At 36.4% G+C, this 26,637-nt stretch overlaps 1 protein-coding gene across 1 annotated transcript; it reads left to right on the forward strand.

Moving 5' to 3' along the window:
* The first annotated feature begins 3,279 nt into the window (after positions 1 to 3,279).
* Positions 3,280 to 25,651, forward strand: rorc (RAR-related orphan receptor C). Its single transcript, XM_056762883.1, has 12 exons — positions 3,280 to 3,731; positions 10,372 to 10,401; positions 21,755 to 21,840; positions 21,932 to 22,073; positions 22,160 to 22,495; positions 22,577 to 22,696; positions 22,801 to 22,922; positions 23,052 to 23,184; positions 23,329 to 23,436; positions 24,005 to 24,115; positions 24,195 to 24,304; positions 24,427 to 25,651. Exons 1-12 carry the CDS (start codon positions 3,671 to 3,673, stop codon positions 24,589 to 24,591), a joined length of 1,524 nt encoding a protein of 507 aa, XP_056618861.1. The 5' UTR covers positions 3,280 to 3,670; the 3' UTR covers positions 24,592 to 25,651.
* The last annotated feature ends 986 nt before the right edge of the window (positions 25,652 to 26,637 follow it).

A 26,637-nucleotide genomic window follows, 5' to 3' on the forward strand; every position in this document is an offset into this window, starting at 1 on the left:
TGAATCCCACGGTTTAAGGTGCAACGAACCCTACATCTCAGTTGTAAAAAATGGGGGAGCCCCATGTACTGTATTAGAACAGGATGTGATGTCAGAATATATGTACTGTATTAGAACAGGATGTGATGTCAGAATATATGTACTGTATTAGAACAGGATGTGATGTCAGAATATATGTACTGTATTAGAACAGGATGTGATGTCAGAATATATGTACTGTATTAGAACAGGATGTGATGTCAGAATATTTTCCTGTGTGGCATGTGCACGGGGTTCCGTTGCCACCATGATTGACACGGCGACAGTTACTCATCTTGAAACCCAATGTGACACCTGTTGCCGGTGATGTTTCATTTCAACCTAACAAACATATCAAACTATTTACTTTATTTTCTCAATAGTGTAAGTTGTGTGATGTCACCAGTCCAGTTCCTCTGGGTAGTTTTGTTTGGAGGACAGAAAAACATCACCTCTTGTCAAGTGACAAGCATTAATAAGTTTTTCATACTGAAGGTAGTGGACACATTCTATCACAGTACACTCATGTGTAGGCCTATATAATGATGTGATCAGACTAACGTAACACATTGCAAACACCAGTAAACTCTCACGTTTATCTCCCTTATGCATACTGATACCACACAGCTGATATACTGGGCATGTAACAAGAGTTACTGTTGTGTCACACTATCATTCCTGTCTCATGTTGCCAACTCAATATATTTCTTAATGCCTAATGTGTTATTTCTCATTAAACTAAACACACTCTTATCCACACTACATACTGCAAAATATTACATTCTACATTTAAGACACACCTTGCACCCCACTTTAAAAAAGCAATAAAAATGATTTAAAACAAGTTTATGTACATTTTCTGCCTGTTTCTACTCATTTTTCTGTTTCCCCCATTTCTGCCATTTCAGTTCTATTTGTGTCAATAAATGTAGGTTATTTATTTGGAGCACAAACCTAAATGTAGCACAGAATCCACCACAGGGCTGTGCGTATCTGTATACACATGAATCCGAATGCAGGTGTTTGTGTGTGTGTGTGATCAGTGACCAACTGATCTAGCTGATATTTTATCTTCGCTCTGTGAATGAGGTCTCCAGATATGCACACATGTAAGACATAAACAGAATTTTCTTTCCCTCCTTTTCTCGTCTATTCTCAGATAGGTGCCTTATTTTTACTGAAATGTTGCAGTTGTAAGCGATTTTACCCCCTACTACTCCCCTGTCCGACATCACTGCAAAAGATGTAGTTATAACTGCCTTCATCCTTAATTATTAAAGATACAAATCTTTAAACTTTGTGATTGCAATCATCTAAAAACTATTTGTATTGCATTTACATTTCTTCTATTTGATTTATTTCATGAATTATTTACATTTGTAACAACACACAATCTAGATCTTAACCAAAAAAGGTGCAGGCTGGAGTCTAAGCTCAATAAAAAAAAAGTCATTATATGAATTACTTTATTATATCAATGGTCCACTATGTGTCTTTACAGGGTCTAAGGAATAGGGACTCATATCTTTTGCTATTTAAATAAGACCTGTTTGGCATTGTGTGGTCTTGCTGTCTATTTCAAAGAGTTTTTTAAGCTGTCACCACCAATGTGCTACGTGGGGTCTTCTACATGCTGTAGACCTCCAAATAAAGAAGGATATGAGTGGACAGGTGTCCATATTGTATTGTTTCACTAAATCTGTTTGCTTTCACACTTTTGCATATTCCAGTAAAGACAACAGAGTGTCACCACATCGTTACGGTAATGATTGACACATTGTCCACATCAGAAGAGTGTACATTCATAGTGGAGACTTTGAACTCAGCGTCCCTGTGTCAATACTGTCATGCAGGGGAGAGTGACTTCATATGTATAAATCCACTCTCGAGCGCTAACAGCTGCAGCTTTACATATAACATATACTTACATATTCATATTTACATATAAATTCCAAGTGTTGAGATAAACAATTCTTTAGCAAATGTGAAGCTCAATTTCTCAGTATAAGACATGTCTCGTATGTAGGACACAGTTGGGCAGGGAGGGATGGGGGGTTCTAACTTTGTGCTCTGGTCAAGTGGGCTTTGCGTGATGGCTTCTGTGGAAACACAAAAGCGGAGCTCTGTGGGGAAATGTTTTCCATGTGTGGTCTTAACGTTCAAACCTCTGTCTGACCAATTCATTTCCTTCATCTCAGTGTTGCCTTGTTACTGCCAAAGGTTCAAAGATTGTAATTGCCCATGTGACAAAAAAACCTGTTGACACTGACAAGACATTTTGTTTTTGAATTATTATAACAACATATTTAAGTAACTGCTTTTTAATAACAATATTTTTTACAAAAGATTAACTTATTTCAATAGCCGTTTATGTAACATGAAGAATGATCCTATGCAAATGTTAAATGGGGTGTCTGTCAGTCATTGTCCTTATTTCACGAGTTCGCCCTTGCCAATAAATAGAAAATAAATAGTAAAATGCGTATTTGGCGAGCTGTCCAAAAGAGGGCTCCGTATTTTTGCCGGAACTCAGAGCACTTCCCCCGTATTTGTGCTGATGTACAACAGGCCTATGATGCGGTGTCGGGGTGGTGGGGAGATGCTGCTGGAAACAGTCGAGTAAACAAAGGTACGACATGTCTATATTTATAGGGACTTTCCTCTTCCGCTGGTTGGACAGATGATGAGCCCAATGGATGATGGCGTATGCCTATTGGTCGAATACATTATTTGCGCGCGCTCCTCCCGAACATTGTTATCATGACGATTAAAAAATGACAAAATAACAACAATAAATGAAGCTATAAAATAGCTTCCCATCACTAATTGTCAATTACCATGGAAACGGTTGAATGAATTAAGCGTCGTCCAATGACAGTTAGATATTATTAGGCCTAGGCTACATAACACCAGGCGTATAGGCCCTTCTGGCCTTGTAGCCATATTCATTAAAAAAAAAACCTCTGGTAATAAATTTACATATTTTCAATATATTATCAATGTATCCTTGATTATTAGTTGGCGTTTAGAATAGAAAATAAAAATATTTTTCTCTAAAAATATTTCGCATTTCCACTATAATGAAAATTTTCTGCTGTAGTTTATAATATAAAAAATACACAATAAACAGAATCGGACAAAATTAAAGACGGAAGAATGTCAGCTCTCAGTGTTAAAAGCTCTCGCGCTTCCCGCGTCTATTACATAATGATTGATGACATAACACGGTGCTGGCTCGGGACAGCTCGAGCGCGCACGAACAGAGCAGAGGCAGCGCGCGGGAGCGCGCCACAGGCCACTCGGTCAGTTTATCCAACAAGTGCACGTTTCACTCTCCGGGGCCGGTCAACAGTTTTTATTTACCATTGAAATGACAGTAACGCATGCAAGTTGCACTCAAAGGACTGCAGGAAGAAATCGGAGGGGCGTGTTGACATAAACCTTATTTGTTTATTGACTAAACGCAACAACTTTGAGGAATGATTGAAAATGGCGATGTGTTTGTTAAAACGTTTGCGGCGCCCTAGTCGTTAGCTGTTATCAAAATAGATTGTTATTTGTTGTTGTTATTCAGGTTAAACAGCACTAATCATTAGTAAACCATAAGGAATAGTGCGTGTGTTGGCGAAGAAATTTGACAGTTTGAAAAGTAATGGAAAATGACGAACCCGAATCACCGGACCCGAGCCTTGCCAACACTCAGAGTAAACGAGGTAAGGGTGTCATTCATTAACCCATAAAACACCTCAATGTTGCTTAGTGGAAAATGTCATTTTCAGATTGGGTTGTGGTCTAGGCATATGGGTGTGTGTGAGTGTCACAAAATGAAAACATTCAACAAACACGCACGCACGCACGCACGCACGCACACACATACATGGATGGATATGAGACCAGTGGCATCCTAAAAATACCCTCCTAATGTGACAGAAGTGCCTGCAGTGTGCCAGCTGTACTGCACTTGAGCTAGCGAAACCACAACACCCGTGACTTCTACCAATACCCTGATAGCACACCTACATCTGACAGACATCTATTAGATGCCTGCGTTTTCATCTGCATGACGTATTTTCTATTATTTTCCCATCTGCAATACGTCTCGGAGACGTGTGCTGTCATACGCCATATAGACATATAAAAGACGCCTGTAACATGTTTATGATTTAGAATGTATGTAGAACTGCCCTTTCTAAGACGTTTATAAGATCTTTTTACACCGTAGATCTCCAGATCTTTGGCAAGCGTCTTACAGATGTACCTGTGCGAATGTGGGTATGATCCGTCAACAGCACTGTGCATTCATATGAGTAAACTGGATACTGTTTGTGAACACAGTGGTGACAATTTGTTAAATAATTGTCACTTTGACTGTTAACTTCTGTCATTCTCAGTACAGAGCAGTAGCTTTCTATGTAAAATGTAGGTTTCAAATGTTCTAGTCTGTGCCTGGGTGAAATTTTGTTTTGGAGCAGTGTGTTAAACATTCATAATTTTGTTCAACAGCATGATGGATGTGATTATGGATTATGGATGGATATGTAGAAACAGGTAGTTGATAAATGACATTAAGATTGGTCTAAACATTTTGTATTATAATGTGTGAAGTGAGATGTTTTCTTATTGTTAAAAGGACAAATGTTTGATAACGTGTGCCAAATAATATGTGGTCATTAAAATGAACTTACAATAAAAATAAAAATCATTAAATGATGTTTTAGATGGAATATAGTAAATTTAAGGAATTAACAATGTAATTCAAACACATGACCGTGATGGAAAGACTGAAAGTTGTAGGGAATAGATGGTGATCATTCAGTTTGTGAAGTCCCTGAAAAAAATCACTTTACCCTTTTTTCAAATTTGTATTACATTTTTGTATTGTAGCAGCAATTGAGTTATCATTTGTGTGACGGGATCGTAGAGATTAACATGTGTCTTAGAGCAGAGAGAAAAAAAGTAAAGTGATATTCGTCGTCAAGAAAAGACAGAGATAACTGTACTTTAGTTACTGAAACAAAGGTCCTGCAAGGGTGTCTTGTTTGAACATTGTGCAACCCAATATGTCTTTTCTTAAAGCCTTATTCAGTATTGTTCTAAAGGTGAACTTTTGACTCTTTCGAAATTCTTTTGGAGAGATCCGTTTGTCCAGTGTCCAGTATAATTCTGTGTACGCTGTTAGTTAGTTCAGCAGTATGATAGTGGGTTAACCATTAACCCCTTTCAAATGTAGTACAAGTTTTGGCCAAAACGGTGTGTTTTCAAAGATAAATACGTGACATTAGGCATGGAGGTGTATTGCATTGAATTTGCTTAAAATCCTTAATTAAATACATTTTATTTCTCAATTTGTTATCATTTTTAATTCCAGTATTCACATAGTCCTAAATAGGATTTTATAAAATAGGACTTGATGTATATTGTATAACTGGCGAACAAACACATTCAAATGTGTTAGAAATGCATTATTACACGGCTCGTTGGAATACTTGATTCTGATTGGCCAGTCGCAACATTTGTTGGTTCGTTAAACTAAAACTTACTAACACATGGTAAGCCAGATGCAGCCATTCATTTTCACATGTTTTTTAAACAAATTAAAAATAAATATGTCTTTTAATAACATATATGACTTTTTATTTCCATATGATAAAACCAAATAGGCCGCGGAGCGGCCTCTCAACAACCAGCTTCCTGTACATTATCCCTTACTTAACCTTGTGTCATCCCTTCTCTCCTCCTGCTGGGAGCATCTTTTCATCAAATGTAACTTCCGATAGACCTCCGCAAAGAATCAAGTACTGTTGATTAGTTTTAAATTAATTTACAATTATATATTTTCTATTATATTTAAATACAAACCAGAAGTTAACTTTGAACCAGTGCGTACGTCCTATTAAACCATTTATAGTGAGAGCTGCACCTGCGACATGCTTGTGATTACTTGAAGTCATCAGATTTACGTTTAAACGCATCCTTCATCTGGGTAAAACTGTATACAATAATTATAGGCAGTGCAAGCTGTATATTTATGTTTATAAAGTATATACATTTTTTCGTTTTCTTGAAAAATCATTAATCTTTTCGCTAGACAACACCCTTATTCATCCACTGGTGTCGTCTATAGCCTTTTGAAGCTGGGAAAAAAATCTTAGTCAACAGTCCCCCGTTTAAGTGCATTACATGGAAAAGAACTCTGGAAAGCTTTCTTCAAAAGTTTCACTTTGTTTTCGACAGAACAAGTAAACACACGGATGGCTTGATTGACACTCATAGGTGAGCGAATTATCATGAAATTTAAATTTTATTGTGAACTACTCCTTTAAATATCCTAATTTAACCAAGGCCTAGCCCTGGTTTAAGCTAATTCCTGTCCGGGAAACCACCCCATAATTAACAATGCCTACACAAGATTTTTGTTTTTACAGACTGAATAACAAGTTTTGTCAGTATCTTAATCATCTTAATGTGAACATCTTCTTTTCATCATTTCCAAAATTTTCCAACCCTGAACGCAATATCCTGCTCACACTCTTTAGATGTCTCCTTCTTCCATACAAACTCTAAGAGTCATAATGTTCTGTCACAAATCTCTTTGTTTCCTTGTGTGTTTTTTTTCAGTTTCTATCTTTCGTGCTCTCTTTCCTTCCCCACATCTCACTCGGCCAGAAATAAAAACCTATGTGTGTGGTAATAGTGGATATAATCTGGATTAAAGGATGGATTAGTGCTCTGTGATTGTTTCTGGATTCCTGATCTATTTCTAGAAGCCGATTGGCTAATTTGAGATTCAGGAGCTCACCTCCACTACCTCACAGCATGAAGCATCTGTTCACACACACCAACCTCTCACAGACATCAAAGCATTTCATTTTCAGATCTTCCCAAGCGAATGTGTGAATGCAGTTATTACTGAGAGTGTGACATTTGGTCACATTTTGTTTGACAAAACGTAGGGGATATTTTCAGGTGGGAGTGAAGCTCAAAGACTGAACAAGGGAAGGGACATAGAGAAACCACAGACTACAGGAACACTTAATGACAATATGGAATCTGTTACCACAGTGGTTTATGAGTGGTAAATGCGTTACAAGCAATTTTGAGGCTCATGCGATAATGTCGGTGGTTGCCAAGTAAAAACCAAAATGAATCTCACTTTGAAGAAACCAAGTCTGTGCTTCTCTCACTTACAGTTAAACGTGTCCATTCAAATCAGATTGACTTCAAAGCATTATCGTGTAGCGAGGATCTTAAGAACGTCGGGTATTGGTTTGACAGGTGGTTTTTGACTAGTTTGTTAATTCTTGTAGCGGGTTATGTAACAGTAGAGGACTAATGCCACCTTTCACTTCAGGCTGCCAGCAGCTTATCACCATCCAGATAATAAGTGATTACTCGCTAATGCTGAACAGCCCTGAGCCTGCTCGAAACCTGAATGGGAGACATATGAGAATTGGTATTGCTGCAAGAAGGGTCAAGGCATTTACACAGGATGTGCCCTTGTGATCTGTTTGCGTTGATCCGTGCTTCAGACTGCCGTTGCATCATCCAGGTGGATGTCGCACGCTGGTGTTGGTTGAACTGTCCAGACAAACACAATGTAAATATAGGAATGGTCATGATAGACTTTGTTCTGGCTTGTGTTTCCATCCATTTGCTCTTTGGGCATGTTGCTATCAGAGTTTCAACTTTTGCCCACTGCTATGTCCTGTTAGAGATGGTAATTGAATTGCACTCTTTGCGTATGTGTGCTCAGGTTGTCTTTCATGGGTGGAGTGGGATTTGACAAAGGCCTTATCGTAGCCTTTCTTTTAATAGGTGTTATTGTCTGGATTCATTGGTTTCAGAAACGCCCAATTCTGGGCAGATTCACCGTTGTTATAATGTTTCATTTCTTTAATTTTCTCTCTGTGTAAAGTTTATAATAGACACTGTATATGTGGACATTCTCCTACGTAAAGACGGTTTCAAAGCAACAACATAAACAAACGTTACTGCGCGTGCATGCTTTTGTGGCCCAAACTGAACTTCCAGGACACATCCGCAAAGAATAGAGTCCATGATCATTTCTGATAACAAGGAAAGTAAATAATAAGTAAATTACATTAGCTAGCAAGTTAAAAGTATGTCTAGCCAGTATTATTTGGGTGACCAGTAGAGGAACTGTTACTTGGCTAAACTTAAATGCAACAAAGTTACACGACCCATTCAACAAATTGTTTATTTAGTCAAATTAACATACAATAAAATCCAACAAAATGTTTATTTAAAGGCCCAGTGTGTAATTTTTGGGATGATCTATTGATAGAAATGCATTATAATATAGATAGCTATGCCTCCAGATGTATATACAGAGCTTACACAATGAAGCGTTATGGTTTTATTACCTTAAGGCTAAAGACTACAAGACTTTTGCTCAGATTTTGCCCAGATTTTCAGTCTGGACTTGTTGTTGTAAATCTGTGAAGTCTGCAGAATTTATCAGTTAGTGTGTTTCTATCAGAAACTTTCAAAAAGTCTGCAAGTGTATGATGTCTAGTCTAGTTAAAAAAAATCTTTTTTTTAAATGTCTTGTAGTGTATCCCAGCCATTAGAATGAGCTATATATCTATACCGCGGGTCCCCTTGCATGTAATTCACAATGTTCTGTCAGCTATCATAGTGTTTCGAAAGGGAGGGGTGTAGTGAGCAGTTGGTTGCAATTTGCAACCTTACCGCAAGATTTTGCTGACTGGACCTTTAATACAATTATTATACAATAAAGAATGAATGGTAACACTTTACAATTAGGTGCTATTTGTTTACAGTAGTAAGCATTAGCTAACATTAGCTATTTATGAAAGATTTTGTTTTCAGCATTTTGGAATCCTTGTTAATGTCAATACAATTATTCAAGTTAGTTCAAGGTGTACTTACTAATGTTAACAGACACTACGTTTGATTTTTAAAATGTTTTAGTAAATGCTGAAATCAACATGAACTAAGATTAATAAACAATGTAAATCATGGTGAGATCATGTTAGCTAATGCATTAACTAATAAAAATAGCACCCTTTTGTAAAGTGTTACCAAATTAATATCAATATAAATTTATTATAATATAAGTAGTTATAATATATAGCCACTAGCCAGACCGATTAACAAACCTGTGATTAACAAAACACAGGCCGTGCGTCTGATGAAACCATCTATATATACAGAGGTGTATTTATTTTAAAACCACATGAAAAACATTAATTTAAAGAATCAATTAACGTCAATGATGAAATGTTCTCACATGGAAACGAGGTGTGCACATTAATTGCACTGCATTAAAAAGGACATTGAAAAATAGGAAAAGTATGTAGTTACTTATAATTAGTGTTTTGTTGCCCAATTAAATGCATCACTGTTACATAGTAATAGAATGTTTTGCCATTTGTAAACACACTTCAAATGACGTTTACGCAACGTTGTCTTTAAGTATCTTCTTCTCTGTCTTGCTCTGGTCCTGGAATAGCTGTGTGCTCGAGTTACTGTGGTAGTTGGCCAAAATGAAGCGATAAGTAGCATAATCAGGGCTTGGCTGCGTTATCCAACTTCTTTTAGATCTGTTACCTTGTGCCTTACATCACCCTCATAATACAGATAGCACAGAGAACACCTTAATCTTTGGTTCATCCGTTGCTCTTTAACACTCATACAATGTACACCCTATTAAAATACACAAATAACTGTTTCGTGCTTTTACGTGAATTCCAGTCATATTTGAACATCAGCAGAATTTAACGCTGCATCGACCTAAAACTGCACTGGTCATTTTTTTTACTATTAGGCAAATCGTGAGATAGAGTTGTGAAATGCGTCGCTTTTAGAGCCTTTGTTTCCGAGTACGCCTGCAAGCCGCCACGCACCTTTTTGTGTGTGTTCCGCTACCTAAGCAAAAGTGCCTTTTTTTAGAGAAGCCACAAAGCCCTTCAAAGGGGGTTAGAGAGTGTGACAGAGACGGACGGAGAGAGAGCCAGACAGAGAAAGTGAGAAAATAAGAGGCCAAATGATCTTCCCAGAGATCTTACCTGATGTTATCTTACCTGAAATGTGTCTTTAGACAGACACACTTCTAAAAATACCCATCGGAAACGACCAGCGCAGCATCAAATCTGAACTTTCTTAAAGTGTGGTCAAACGTCAGACAACGGAGATTTAGTGTCTGTGCTTGTGCGTGGGTTGCGATGGGGGTTGGGGGGTGCTTTTTTTAATTGAACTGTGAATTATGGGTGTTTGTGCTTTCATGCCCATAGCACCATGTGATGGTGTTGTTTAGTGTAGGTGTGTAAGACAGACACAAACTAACTGTTATTTCATTTTTCTTTTTAGGAACGCCAGGTCCCAAGAAATCCCATTTGAGTAAGTACCAAATGAACCATCTTTCATTTATGCACACAGGCCTTCGAAAGGTGGCTGTCTGGTCGCCATTGTATAATAAAGCACTATAGCTGCTTTTTAGTGTCTGTTTGCACGTTTCGATAAGTGGCATGTCTTAACCCTATATGCATCTTGTTGTTTTTTGCATATCAGAGAACCCTTGTTTTGTGGTTAGACAGGGAGGCACATTCAATTACACATGTCAAACACACACAATGCACCTGTATCCACATGTATTTTAACTTCAGCCACAAAAGCTGTTAGTTTAAATGTGAGCATGGCCTATGAGTTTGCTACCATAGCCCAACATGCTTACACACACACACACACAAACACAGGTGCACACAGCTATGGGTGTGTGCTCCATCTGTATCATGATAAGATCTGAAAGTATTTTTGTAAAAGATGCTGTTTAAAACTCTTACCGCCTTTGGGTTTGATTACACCCCTGTGTTGTGTTTCTTTCATCTTCGTCTCTCTCTACTTCCAATGTGATTCAGCACAAGCGTTTGGGCAAAGATCGTCTTTTGTAGTCTTGTATTAATAACTTACTTTGTAAATTCAAAACACAGAGAAGGAAAATAATATGTGAATAGGTCCATTTTGTTAGCTTGTGTTGTGGCCTTGTAGAGTGTGATTGTGGGTGGATGGAGAGCGTAGCTATCATGATTCAAATTTATAAAAAGCAATTACAAGACTTGTTTGTATGCTCCGGCAACAATATCACATGACGATCTTAACCAAGTTGTTTATACCATTACATCCTATCAGACCACTATCACATCCTCTTTGATCAACATCTTAAATAATAGGTGAAAAATACACCACTTTTCTTGAGGAGCTCAATTACATGAATACAGTAATGTTACACGCTCCTGCTAAATGTTACTTATCATAAAGCTCCAAATGTAGCTACATATACTTTCATTGAATTATTTAGCTGATGATTTTATAAAAACTTACATTCACATAAACAATGCATATGAAAGTGTGACGTGATGTTTTTTCATGATGGTTTTTGACTGGTCATTTATAGCCGCATGTCTGCTAGTCCAAGCACTAAGAAAAAGAGATGCATGTTAGTAGGAAAAGTAGTACTAGCTTAGAAAAGAGAGATGAGCTGCTCACTGCTGAAATGGAAAGAGAAAGAGAAAGTTTAGTCCACCTATTGACGGACAGAGAAATAGCACACAAAGTTTTGTAGGGGCACCAGAAAGAGAGAGAGAGAGCGAGCGAGAGAGGTGTACCTGACTACAGTCAGTTAGTTTGAAAGGGACAGGCCCTCTCCCTTTCTGTCACTCTCAGATAGACTACACAAACAAATGGTCTCTTTCTCTCGCTGTCACACAACGACAGAAAGCCACATAATCTCGCTGTCATCTCCCAGACGGCGACAGTATCATCTAGAGCTGTCAATCATTAGTTAATCAAAGTTATTTAGACGTATATCTACACAAGAAACCGACAGCAGTTCACACATGCTGTGAAGATGATGCGAGGTAGGCATTCTTGTTTTGTGTCTTTGAGCATGGCCTAGTGTGTGTATTAGTGTTTTTGTGTATCAGTGTGTATGTGGGTGTGTGACAAATACTTGTTTACATCACATTTGTGTCTGTTCTGTTTGTAAGCAGGGTAATTTTCATAGTGCAACTTACATTGCAACGGTTAAATGAAATCGGCAAAGATTTGGCTTTTCTGTTTTATTACGCAATTCAATACAAAGCATCAATCGCTTTCATCCATCTAGAAGAGATTGACCTTCTTTTGGAGTTTCTTTCCATCTAGTTTTTGTTTTTTGTAACTGTGAGCGGTCATGTTAGCCGCCATGTTAGCTGGTCTCTGAAAGGTCCAAGACCTTTGTTTGCTCTTAAACCCCTTTCAGTCAATTCCAGTGGATTATCCTTAACAGGGACATCTTTCAGAGTGAATTGGGTTGACATTTGGGTATGCAGGATTTTGTAGTGATATAGAATGCAATGTACGTCTGTTTGCTTTGATTTGCTTTTGAGGAAAGACTTCTGTTTCTCAGTTTGTCTTGGCCTCCCAGTATGCCTTCTTATAGAACAAAATAGGACAATATGCCAAATAATATTTAAATGCTGAATGTTTGCCAAGCATTTAGGTGTTTTTATTATACGCTTTTGAGCAATGTCTTAAATATGTTTAAAATGATTTAGTTGATCTGTTGATTAAATGATCAAACCAACTTCTTAGCAAATATTTCTAGTTTATTTCTAGTTAAATTTAATGTTTCAGCTACTTTATTCTAAATTTCATTTTTCAAATTTGCTCTTGCTCTCCTTTTTCTATTTTAATGCCATTACAATAGTTTTTAGACAGTGGAGAAGTGCGATGTGGGAGTGACTCTACACTTTCTACAGTTTTTTAGTACAAAATATGCCACATGGTGGTAAAACAAATAAAACAAATTGAAGCTATTTTTGATTAAAGTGTGTTCCTAATTTGACGCTTAACTAAAAAACTTCTTTCGTAACATAATGTTTGTAACTCCTTCTATTCTAAATTAATAATCTTATAAATGTCAGTTTTTCCACAACGTTTCCAACAAAAAGAGAGCTTTTTAAAACAAATTTAGGACATATTTATAACAATACAAACTATGAGAGTTTATCTGGAGAGGTAGTCAAGGTATTAGACATGTTAGTAACATCGCATTACCGTAAAGGTTTAGAAAGTGTGACGACTCATTGTCATACTTTGCAAAACCAAGCTGAAGCCACAATATTGTTAACTGGGCAGATTAATTGATTATTAGTTTATCTAGTACGTTGTGGCTGTCCTGATCAGCACCACAAGCAGTAGATACGACGAAGCGAGTCCTGATAAAGTGTGTATCGCATGCAAGATTACCTCCATAATTAAACAAACTCTGCAAGATAAGATCTTACTTTCAAAACCCTTCTCCACAAAGCATTTTCAAATCTGAGTCAGTGTTTTCATAAGAACTGCAAAACAGAAAAGCACACAGGAAACCAAAAACTTAAATTGATCTTCCTCTGCTAATTTATCCTGAAACACAGAGACACAAGTGAGGACCCCAACAAGCTTCAGGTGACTTTTGGTTGCGAGGCATGTCGTAATGGACATTGTTTTCAGAAATGACTCTCAATCACATTTTTGTACAGTCCCCTAAACTGAATTTTCCATAGCTGCCCACATAATGTATGCGGTTAAATATCTGTTCGTCAAATTGCTACAATTCAAGCAGGACTTGCTGAAGTCAACTGTGGTGTTGCATCTTATCATCTTGCATTATCTGATGCTGGTCTGCGCTGCAGCTCTCGCTGTTGTCCAGACCCTAGCTAAAGGAGCCTTTTTCGGTAAATGACTAGTTGTTATGACCCCATTAAGATGAGTGTTTTTTAACTTTGTCACTTGTATTGATTGCCATGAGCAATTTGTTTCCTGTTCCGTGCGCATTTGCAGGTCTACATGTTTTGCTGTTTTATAAATTTAAGTAAAAGTCTCCTTTAGTACAAGGGTTATAAATGGGTCAGAAAAGTGCTTAAATGTTTTTGTTGGGAATTAGATTGGAATTAAGTTAAATGTGCTTTTTCAAGACCCAATAAATTAGCTATACTATTGAAGGTACCCACCCTTTCCGCCAATTGTGCTGATTGTACTTTTTGTGTGTTGTAGCCCACATTTCTGTATAGTCCTGTTATTAATGTATAAACAGGTCTGAAAGATCTAGGGATCTTTTCCTTCATCTAGATCTGTTTGTAAGCGTAGGACTGAAAGAAGCTGAGCTTTATTTCTCACACTGTATGAGAACGAAAGGGACAGGAAGACATTCTTTGAAATCTGATCTGAAATGATGTGCGTCCATTGAACGGAATAAGAAAGAAAACTGCTGGACTTGAAGACTTCTGGTTTACATATTAAGAAAATATGCATGGAGCAACATTTTGCACTGTTGCACTAGATTCTAACTGCGCAAAAACACACACACACTTTTTGAATATACTGCCATTGAATGCTTCGCCAGCTGCACGACTGTTCTGCTCTGTGGTCACCCCTTCAGTCCCTGTGTGTGAGTCTGTGTGTATATATGCACACACATGTGTGTGTATATGTGCACAGGTGTGCGTGCAGTGTTTTTTGTTTGATGCTATTTTCCATCACCTACACGCTGGTGTTGTTTCCCTCCTTTGTTACCAAATAGAAGTTGCATCAATAAACAACAAATTACTTGTAAACTCAATAAAAGAAGTGATGCTTTTCTTAAGTAAAAATGTAAAAAATTACAATTATATATATATTTATTTGTAAAGATTCTTAAAACTAAAAATATTGATCTGTTTGATCTGTCATGCTTATGAAACTGAATGTTTGAATGTGTTGTTTTACTCACTGATATTTCTACCTCTTTTTACTTGTGTTTGAGTGTGGAGGGGGGTTCACACCTATTCTCACTTTTGTTCTTAAAAATGTTTTAATCTTCAAAGATATTGAAATCGTGATTTAAACCTTTAGCCTCCAACCCCATGAAAATCAAAGAGATTTTCTTCACACATTTACTCAAAAGAAATCCATTCAAAAAGGTTTAATATAATCCATCGTCTTTTTTATTCAGTATGTATCATCTAAACCTAAAACTAAATTAGAAAAAGAGAGAATATTGTGTTTGTGACCGGAATTCTCAGCACAAATCTCTCATCTGTGCTTTATCCGTTCTGTGGCCTTTTTTTCTGTGAGAGAACTTTTCTGGTAAATTCTTTAATCAGTATTTCATATTTCGTACTGACTTTTATGTTTATATATTTTGCTAGGATCATCCAATATTTTACGCATTTGGTCTAATTACTATTTTCTTGAGCTTAGCTGAAGTTTCTGCTGTTAAAAGTTTCACAATCGTTTGACAAAATATACAAATTTATTTGACTTCATTTACTAAAGTTTTAATTAGTTATAGACGAACATGTTACAATTTTGGGAGTACAAACTAAATAAAGTTCAATAGAGACACATAAATGATTATTAAAACACATAGTTACAACACTTTTCAATACAATACATCCACAGTAATCAAATAAATAAGTTTAAAGTAGAGATTTTCTCATCTCATGTAGCCTACATTTGTCTATCTGTTTTGTTTTTTTAAAAGTCGTTGACTCTTGTTTTTTATTAGTCTGTCTCTCATTTGTTCTTTCTCTAGGTTCGTCTCTTCTTTTTGTCCTGTCACAGAAGACATTTGTGCATATCGAGGATTTCCGTTAGTGGAACCTTGAGGTTTTTCGCTAGTTTACAGTGCAAAATGCTGTTATAGAGTTTTTAGAATCCGGGTGCTCAGGGGATTTTATCAAGTCATTTCTGCTATAATTGCTCTTAAGATGGAACAAAGATAGATAATTATTTGAGTACTTCAAAGGGTCATTTCATTCAAAAATAAGTCATGATTTACTCACCCTCAAGTTGTTCCTGCCTGTATACATTCCTTTGTTCTGTTGAACACAGAGAAAGATATTTGGAAGAAGTTGTAACTGATATGTCTGGGACATCATTGATTTTTTTTCTATCTAACAGAAAAGAGAGGATTTTAGGAAAGTAAACAGTTCTCGAGCACCTTTGCCTACCATTATAATTTTTCCTGATGCCAGTTGCTTACACTGTCCCAAATGTCTTTCTTTGCGTTCAACCAAACAAAGAAATGTATACAGGTTTGTGGACTAGATAGTAAGTAATTTATGACAGAATTCAAATTTTGGGTTAAAAATGGAAGTAGATTCTAGAGATAAAATTTTCTGAATGTTCATATTGAAGTCTAATAGCTAACATTGACTTTTGATTAGGCTTGTTTACTTTTTATTTGCAGAACACTTAAGCAAAAGTTACCATTTGCTTTCCATTTAATACCATTTATGTATATGCATAAAAATCTAAATATAATTTGAAAATCTCATCTGTGCTTTTTCTGCTCGGTCTGTTTGTCACTGTGTAAAATTGAACATAGTTGTATTGCAGCTATTATTATCGATTACTATTAAATGAAAAACGTACTTGTTAGCAAAAAGTTATTTAAGGTATATCTGCAAACTTTATGTATCTTAATGTTGTACAACATTTATTTCATTTACATATTGTCTGTGTAAAGATCAGTTAACAGAAAAGAGTTGAATAACTTTGGTCTCTTGGTTTCTCCAGTTTTCTTTCCAATAACGTCACATAATCACATATTTTAAAACTTGATACTAAAACACTAAAATAATCACAAACAGCGCAAACAAAAATATGGTGGTTCATTTTGAAAGTGACCCTTTAGTCAGAATCCGAATCATGTCTTTAGTTTGTCTAGTTTGTTGTCTGTACAAACCAAGATGTTCATGAAACATTGATAATTCTAATGATTGTTTTAGAGAGCTAGACGTCTGACATTACTTTTGTTTAATTGTGGAACTAGAGGAAGAACCCTTTGCTGTGAATTGTGCATTCGTAAGACCTAAATACTGAAGTTGCAGTATTACATCATTTACGACATATCACAGCTCAAATCAGCCAATGATTGGTGCAATGATTTGTAGGTAAGATAATATCTTCATTTCTGGAAACTACTGTAATGGAAGATGCAATCACACAAAGACAACTAGAACCCTCTCACAATCACATTATGCAAAATAGTCCTCCTTTTGACAGGCAACTTTTTGATCCTTTCTTCCCGTTGGCATCAATATTTTTATGGATAGGTTATGATCAATAGCTGTGGTAAGTACCTATGGGCTTAAATTCTGCATTTTGGGTTTTAATTCTGATGAAACGGACTATTAAATTAGACTGCAAACGTTCTCACAGAAAATTTCGCAGGGTTCTTACCCTTTTTGGTTTGCTATATATTTCTTCACTTTTTCTGCACTTAAGATGGAGTGATAGAGAATGAAAGGAGAAAAAATGAGAGCCTTTTTGTCAGTATCAGCATGTGGTTAAAGAGAGCTAGCAGTGAAGAGGAAGACAGAATTTTTGCTCTTTATCACCATGTGGTTTTAGAAAAATACAATAAGAGGCAGAGGCTTTTGTCTATATGACAAAAAATAAATCAATGAGAGTGGCCCCGTTGCTAAAGGAACCCCTTATGGAGATGTTCAACATGTGTAACATGGGTCCTATTATATTATGAAATTTGAATTCAACATTATCATTTCCAATTTAAAAAAGTATTTTCCACTAATCTTTTTTGTATTGAAAATCTACAACATGTTTATTATGCAGGTTATCATGACTGAAATCATCATTTTTTTCAAGCCAATGAAACCATGCAGGCACACTTTTCAATTCCCACCTATACCGAGACTGCTAAACAATCAAAATCTTTGTAAAGATGTGATAGCTCAACGTTATACCCCCGTTTCGTCATATATATTTGTTTTCAAATATGTACATAACAACACTATTAATACACATAGATCCTTAAGATGTCTTTTCTTACGTAGCAAACTTTTTGTCACCATTTCCATATACTGTCTTCAGCGCAGCAGTGATATTCTCAATTGCAGGTGACAGTTGCAAACTTTAAACAAAGTAAAAAAAAAATCTTAGTCAGGATGACTGACAACAACTGGTTCTGGACAAGTAATTTACATTTATTCATTTGGAGGATACTTTTATCAGAACTAGGAGAGCATATAACATTTTGTCATCACTCTAAACAGTACCGTTAGTTTACAAGGCCATACTACTAGGAAGATTAAAGCTGGAGCACGCAAGGGAGGGAATGAACAGATATATATATATATTTTAGACATAATACATAGACAGGTATTGGTTAGTCAAATAAATGCGGGACAGGTATGTTTTGAGCTGTTTTTTTATGAGTTTATGAAGGATGCTGCAGTTCGGGTGGAGGCAGGCAGTTCATTCCACCACAGGGGAACCGAATGAGTAAAAGTTTTTGCAAGCGATTTGGTGCTTTATTGAGAAGAAATAACCAGGTGTCGCTCATTTTCAGACCGAAGATGACTGTAGACCTGGAGTAGTGAGTTAGTGAGTTAAGGTAAAGGGGCGAATTTGCTGTTATCGTTCTGAAGGCCAGTATCAGAGATGTAAACTTGATGCGGGTGGCAACTGGCAGTCAGTGATGTAGAGCACATACCACATTCGAGTGGTCGAATGTCCACACGACACGACAATCTGCATCTGCATCGCATCATTGTGTCACTATACATTGACACACACTTCCAGACTCTTGAGACACATTTACCTACAACATAGGGACCAACATAGCTCCTTCAAAAACTGTTGCAAAGTGTTTCCTTTACTGCCCCAAATCAAAATACACCTCACGTTTGACACAGTGACATAAACACACAGTGACACAGAAACACACTTGATACTATTCCTTTGCACACACATCCTTTTTACATAAATATATTAATGTATGTCTATATATCACATAAATTAATAATAGTTTGAATTAAAAATAAATAATATTAATATAAACCTTTAATTATTAAGTCAAGATAGAATAATTCATAAAAGTTCATAAGATATAATAATGTAATGAATAATTTATTATGAATATTTAATTTTTATGATTCTTTCTGGCTGATACATTCAGGAGGCAAAAAAGGTATTTTAAATGAAATACTTAACTATGATATTTCTATTGTTTATATGTTTGCTTCTCTTAGACAGAAATGGGTTTCAATGGAGTGAAAATGGAGATGACTCCTGCTGCTTTTCATATTTTATGCTGAGAAAGACAAGCTTTTAATGTATTAAAATATATATACATATATTTTCAAAAAATATATATTTAAGAATGTCTCATCAATGTGTGAAACCTGAAATTTAAATTATTTTAAGATCACCTTATCTGAGCAATGCTATATAATATGAAAATTATTGATATTTTTTTTATTAATCATTTTAGGAGAAACATCTTAGACTGTCATTTAAAAAATGCATCAACAAATTATAAAATGCAATCCAATTCAAATCCAATGGGTAAATCCATGATCAGGATTTTTGCAGCTGGTACTGACTACCGATTTCATGTCATCTTGACCAGCCAATTACGATACTTTTATAAAACTGACATGAAAGCCTTATGTTCACCTTTTTTTCAGATAAAGTAAAACCACAGATGTTGCCTTAGTTATACTATTTAAAAGAATTAGGTTTATTGTTTTAATATGTTTCTTGCTGGTTAGGTTGAAATTTCTATCTGTCATTTGAGGTATAGTGCAGAGGAATCCAAAATTCTCTTCGTCCTTGTGAAGGGTCCTGCGACGGCACAAAAGCAAACATCAAAGTCTACAGAGCAAGTTCAGAGCCATCATTTTTTCCCTGTTGAAACCTCGAGGTGCATTGAGTGACGTATTTAATGGACTGATGTATTAGATTAATATTTCCGCCATGGATCCTTTGGTAGATGGCAGGATTGGGAAAAGAGAAGAAGAGAACTAGAGGGGTGTGAAGAAGTGGCGGGTAAACATTCCTGGCAGTACAAACGCAGATGAAAGAGTGTATTACTGGCAGTCGCATCCTTTGTGAGCGAGATAGAGAGAGGGAATGAAAGAGCAAGATAATGCATGATAGAGGGAAAGTCAAAGTGAAAGAGAAGTAAGTAAACCACTTAAAAGACTCTTGAGGTTGACACCTTCATCCACCTTCTTGAGCTTAGATATTTCCCCAGTCTCTGGCACTCTTTGTGAATCTCCCTCTTCTCATTTGTCTTGACGTTGATGTTTTTGTTAGAATAAATGCCCTTCTTTGATTCACCCACTTCATGGGCTTTGATGGGGTGGGTGGGAAAAATCATCAAAAGAACTTTAATTATTGATTTGAGAAGGTCAGGTTGATTCAGACAGATTCATGTCCCACCTTACCTCAGTTCACCTTTTCTTTGTGAATTATGAATCTAATTATGATTGTTCCATCACAACACAGACACTCTACCAGAACTACACCTCTTGAATTACTGCATCATGCTTAGAAACCAGACTGATGAATGCTTAGTTTATGGACACAGAATCTTCCAGAATCAAATTTAAATGTGAGATTACACTGAATTTCAGATGTGCATTTACTATCTAATGCGATGCATCATATGCAACACATGCAACAATATTAAAAATGATGCAAGGTCCCAAAAGCATAAATCCAAGTCTGTGTTGTTGCTTATGAGCTATGGCATATCTTGTTAAATGTCACTCTTCAGAAGTTTAACAGGTGGTCACCACAGTGTTTGGTAAAATTACTCACCGCTGCAAAAAAGGTACCTGTGTTTGTTTGATGTCTGGTTTTCAGCCTGAAAATAATACAGGATTACATTTACCCAGGATTAAAAACATTTTTCAGTGAAAGAAAAGCACAAAATAAGAGCGGGTCTACAACATTTTTACTAGCCATTGTTATCCCAAGTTCTTTTCCCTTGCAATATCTGATCAACTTTTACACTACCGTCGTGTCAGTTACATTTTAGAGACTGCATTATTCAATACATATAAGTATAAATACATGTAAGTGTGTGTGTTTGCGTGTGTGCACGTGTGTTTGGGGAGCGGGGTGCAGGTTCCTCGGTACTGGACAAAGTAACCACATCACTTAGCCACAAGCACATTGCTGGATTCCAGGAAATAATGAAGTTCTTTTTACTGTCACACACAAACAGCAATACACACACATCCAGTTTTGTTACTTCCAGATCAAGCAATAAACTAGAGTATAAATATAGTGACATTCTTCCTCTGTCTTTAGGTGTGCAGCTATGCATTTTTGCAATTTTGACTGTGCATGTAGGGGGCAAGTCTTTGGTTTCACAAAAATATTAGATTATGACGTCCAAAATGTTTAGGTCATTCATTCTTCTCTCTCCCTCTCTCTGATAGCATTAGATTAAGATTTCTTAATGTGGATTATCTTTGGTCTGTTATAAAACCAATGTGTGTTTGTGTTTCTGCATGTTTGTATATCTATACCTCTGTGTATATGTACTTTAATATGTGCTGTAAATATCTAACTGCAAATTCCGGGTGTTTACCACCGAAATGATTTCATGTGTCCATTTTAATCGATGCATTCATCCAACACGAATTGATAAAAAAATGGATTAAACACACCTTTTATAAAAGCATGTACACCGTCACATACCATATATATTTATTTGATAGATGAATGTAAAGCAGTCTATTTGGTTATGTTTGATAGCAGATTGATTTAAGAGGTTTTTAATGTAAAAGCATCTGAGCTATACTGCCCTCTGCTGGCCGTATTTATGATCCGAAATTGAATGGTTTGATTCCTTTAAATCATGATCTAAAACCAATGGTATCATTTTTAACCTATGTGCTGCATTGTTATTGTTTGTGTATGTCTACAGCTCAGATAGAGGTGATCCCATGTAAAATCTGTGGAGATAAGTCATCAGGTGTTCATTATGGAGTTATAACTTGTGAAGGCTGCAAGGTAAGTGTTGTATAAAAATGACTTTATTGATATCAGATCAACGCATTACAACGTTTTAACAGACAGGTCTGTTCTCATTTTGTCTGCACAGGGTTTCTTTCGCAGAAGTCAGTCATCCAGTGTGCAATACTCCTGCTCCAGACAGAGTAACTGCCCCATCGACCGCGCCAGCCGCAACCGCTGCCAGAGCTGCCGACTCAAGAAATGTGTCGCTCAGGGCATGAGCCGTGACGGTGAGACCAGCTCAAAGCATGTGGAATATATTAAAGAAATGATATGACACTGTGTAATTGTTGTGATATGTTATCCCTCTCCTCAGCTGTAAAGTTTGGCCGCATGTCCAAGCGTCAAAGAGACTCGCTGTTTGCAGAAGTTGAGAGACACAGACAGCAACAACGTCTTCAGGCCACCTCCGTTCAAGAGTCTCAACATCTCCAAGCCTACCGGCCCGGCAAAGAGCACAGAGAACAGTCATCGCATCTCATTCCGTCTCACCCCTCGGGCTACCCATATTCTGTCGAGCCAGAACTGCCAGGCTGCCCAGCATCCTTACCTTACCTGGATTGTCGTGTGAGCGAGGCCCAGGTTCAGGGTCTGGCCTATAGAGTCTCCCCACACAGGAGGGTGGAGAGCATTAACTTAACAGCTGAGAGAGGTACGTCATATTTTATTTAATGCTGATTTTTTTTGTTCCTGATTTATCGTGTCATTCAATCCCATTCTGACTTTCCTGCAGGGTTTGACTCCACGAGATCTACACCGGAAGCCATCTTGAACGTGCCAAGCAGTGAAATGGGATTTCGACCTTTTGACCCGGAGACCTCGTTCTTTTCCTACCCGACCTCTCTGCACATAGGTGAGGTTCTAAAGCTGTTATAATAATATAGATCAGGATAGAATTAGCAAACTGGCATTTGGGCTTCGTAGTTTCATGTTTCTTGGATGTTTGTGTCTTGGCAGATGAGCTCTGTGCGAGTATTGTACGTTCCCACAGAGAGACGACTCAGTACCGTCCGGAGGAGCTGCAGGCTCTCAGATGGAAGGTTTTTAGCAGAGAGGAGATCCATGCTCACCAGAGCAAGGTACAACTTCTCTACTTCAAATTGCAATTAACATCATTGTAAATGTGTGGCGACCATGTTTAATACTGTGACATCAGCAACATTCTTAGCCTCCTTTAATGTCGAAAGTTCTTATCTGACTTCCTTTAGTCCATGGATGAGATGTGGCAACATTGTGCGGTGCGATTGACAGATGCCGTTCAGTATGTGGTGGAATTTGCCAAGCGTATCCCAGGTTTTCGTCAGCTCTGTCAGAATGATCAAATCGCTTTGCTTAAGAGTGGTGAGGGACAACTCTCTATCATTTCATAACAATGTCATGACAAATTTATTTCTGCCTTTCTCTCATTCTCAGTCCTCCTATAATTTGATGCATTTTTCTCTATTCTTTCTTGTTCGTGGGTGCCTTTGCCTCCGTCTTTATCAGGATCTATGGAAGTGGTTTTGGTGCGGATGAGTCGGATGTTTAATACAGAAAACAACATGGTATTCTTCGATGGAAAATTTGCCGGAACAGAACTTTTCAAATCTCTCGGTGAGTTAAAGGAATATTTCCGGTTATAATGGATGCCGATATTGACAATAACTGTGATATTGTGTTCATTTTACTCTATTACGTCATATTGTAAATAATTTAGCACCTATTTAAAGTTTTGCCTTAAGAGCCATTATGGTTGCAAACTCTCAATCTCTGCAGCTTAAACTTTTCCTGTATATAAGTGTGATTCAGTGAGCAAAAAAGAGACGACACAAACAATAAACAATTAATTCAAAATTAATTTAATTAAAAAAAAAACATATTTTGTGATATTATTGTGATCATGTTTTTATTTAATTTTATAATTTTTGGGGGGAAATCTGATGTTGTGAGATTCCTAATATAGACCCTTCCAATAGTTGCCCATAAACTTCTATTGTAAATCAGTTTTTGTCAACATTTACAAAACTAAAACGAAATAAAAACTATCAACAGCATTGTATAAATTGTGTTTAACAGCATGCATTAGTCGTGTTTATTTTATAGTAATCCTTTAAATGTATTTTTTTCTGAATGTGATTATGTTATTTGACAGTGTTTCTTGTGTGTTTTGTGTGTTATTCAGCTTGTAATGATCTAATAGCGGCTGTGTTTGACTTTGCTCACAATCTTTGTATGCTGAGACTGACAGAACAGCAGATGGCAGTGTTTAGCGCTCTGGTCCTCCTCAATGCAGGTAAGTGCCAGTCATAATGTCACATTACTTCGAAAATTCTGGGAGCATGGCCTTAATCTCTTCATCTTTTTTTGTGAAGATCGGCCGGCTCTGGAAAACAGAGAGAAAGTGCAGAGAGCACGGAGAGATGTGGAACTTGCTCTCAGTCAAATCTTGCACAGGGACAATCAAGAAACTTTGCTGCATAAGGTAAAAGAGAAAAAGCAAACAGCTTAATTTTATGAAACCGTGTAAAGTTAACATTTGTGTCATTTTTAAGTGTATATGAATGAGACGGATGTGATTATTGATGCGTTTTTATGTGATTGCAGCTGTATCAGAGGTTGCCGCTTCTGAAGTCTCTCTGCATGCTGCATATTGAGAAACTGCGATGGTTCCGTCAACTTTTCCCGCTCACTGTACATTCCCTCTTCCCTCCGCTATACAAAGAGCTGTTCGGCTCTGACACAGACATCCAGGCGCTCGCCACACACTGACACACATTTGTTTGGTCGCTGTTTGAAATGATCAATTACAAATGACATATGCAATCAGGGTCTATATGTTCTATTAACCTGCTGAAGAAGACATATAAGAATATATTTTTGTTACTCTCACAAGAACACAAAATGAGGTTAAGTATGCAGTCTGAGTGTGAATTATATTTCCACAAATGTTCTTTTCAATTATGGTAATGCTTTTGGTGCGAGCATTTAATTTAAGGGGGCATCCTAAAGTATTTTTTGTCTGAGGATATATTTGAACGTTTTGTCTTGATCCTGGTTTGTATAATGCCATAACTGCTATAATTAGTAGAATGTGGTTGATAGTGCTGATGAACCTTTTATTGCTGTTGAAACGGATTATAAAGGATATCAGGCATTCGTTTTTTTATTCAAAGGCATTGAAGATGGAGACTTAATACAATTATTGCATTAACTTAAATATGGTCAGCTATTTTGACACATCCACAATCCCAGTGAGGCTTGTTCTGGCACATGTAATCCTTATCTGTCATTAATACCACTTGGATCTCAGAAGAACCTGTTTTTCCATGTTCTCCATCTCACCATTCCCTTCAGAGAGTTTAAGCTACATGTGTGTTTCTTGTATAACTTAAATTGGGTGATTCACACCTGAAGTGTGAGTAATATCCATTTCAACATCCATATGCATTCAAAGTCAAGTCAAACGTTTTAATTGGAAAGTTAAATATTTGGCAATGTTTATGCTAAAGGTTCTAAAAATCTATAATGTTAGTAGCCTATACATTTTGCTATTTAGAGAATTAGATTGACAACTGCATTTTGTCTTAATGCATTTCATCTACTTTGTAAAAATCTTTAAACAATTTTCCAAATGTTTGTTTGCAGGAGTTTTTGAAGTCCCTTTGCATTTTTCTTTTAAAGTTCCAGGGAGCTTTCTGCTATGGTGTTAGCTTTAATTTATCACATATGGTTTACAAAACTATTATTGTTTTGAAGTAAAATTCCCTGTTATGTTTTGTGTTGTGATGTTTTGCAGAAGAGGCCTCAAATAAAACCTGAAAAACATAAATATTATTGATTGGACTTTCAGTGGGAGGGACAGATGAGCAAACACTGGTTCACCATTCCAGACTTTGTAACGGTTATGATTTGTTTCGTTCTTTGTTTACTGACCATTCATTATGATTTATATATATACTGTATCTTTATAGATCCCATAAAAGTGTCATTAGTTATAATCTATTCCATTTAAAAATTATATTAATATTAATCTTTATTCTGATAATTCTCATTAAATACATTTTAACACACATTTTTCATTACACGTTTTAAAAATGTGATTGCAGACATGTAATGACGGTCTTGCTTTAGTCTTTCAGATTAGTTTTCTAAATAGACCAATTTAATTCAAGATTACAACAAATACTAGATTGCAAATTGTGATATTTGCAAATGTTCAACCATCATTGCGTTTATTTTATTTTTATTATTAAATATCTTCACACTTTTTAGTTTTTAAGGAGAAAAAAACTGAAACATCAGTTGAATTTTTAACAGCTTTAAAAGTGTTGGTGTTCCACTTTCCCTCTCTAGTTTTGAATTTGTGAAGTGTCTTTCCATTTCCTTTAGACAGATTCACACCGAGATGAACTATTTTGTGTGGAATTGCTATATTAAGATGGATTCAGGTGATGTTTTACTACTGTTTCAATGATTTGTAAAATTATGATAATAGAAAAAGAGATCATTTTTATGCTCAAGGGTCCAAAAATGTAACACATTTAAACACTTGCTTTTAAAAACCCTCTAACATTCATTACAGATGTTTGAGTTTACTTAAAACAAAACCAGACTTGTTTCCTTTTTTTATCAGAACTGTTGTTCCATAATGATAAAAGTGCAAAATGATCCATATTCTTTTTCTCTATTTGTTTTTTACAGCAAAGGGAGAGAGCGAGAGATGGTGTTTAAATTCATACACCGGCGTTGCTTTGTTCATTGTATAAACATGATCATGCTTGTCTCAAGACCAATAATTCAATCCAGCTGAAACAA

The sequence above is a fragment of the Triplophysa dalaica genome, chromosome 12, assembly GCF_015846415.1.
Source record: "Triplophysa dalaica isolate WHDGS20190420 chromosome 12, ASM1584641v1, whole genome shotgun sequence".
Taxonomy (NCBI): Eukaryota; Metazoa; Chordata; class Actinopteri; order Cypriniformes; family Nemacheilidae; genus Triplophysa; species Triplophysa dalaica.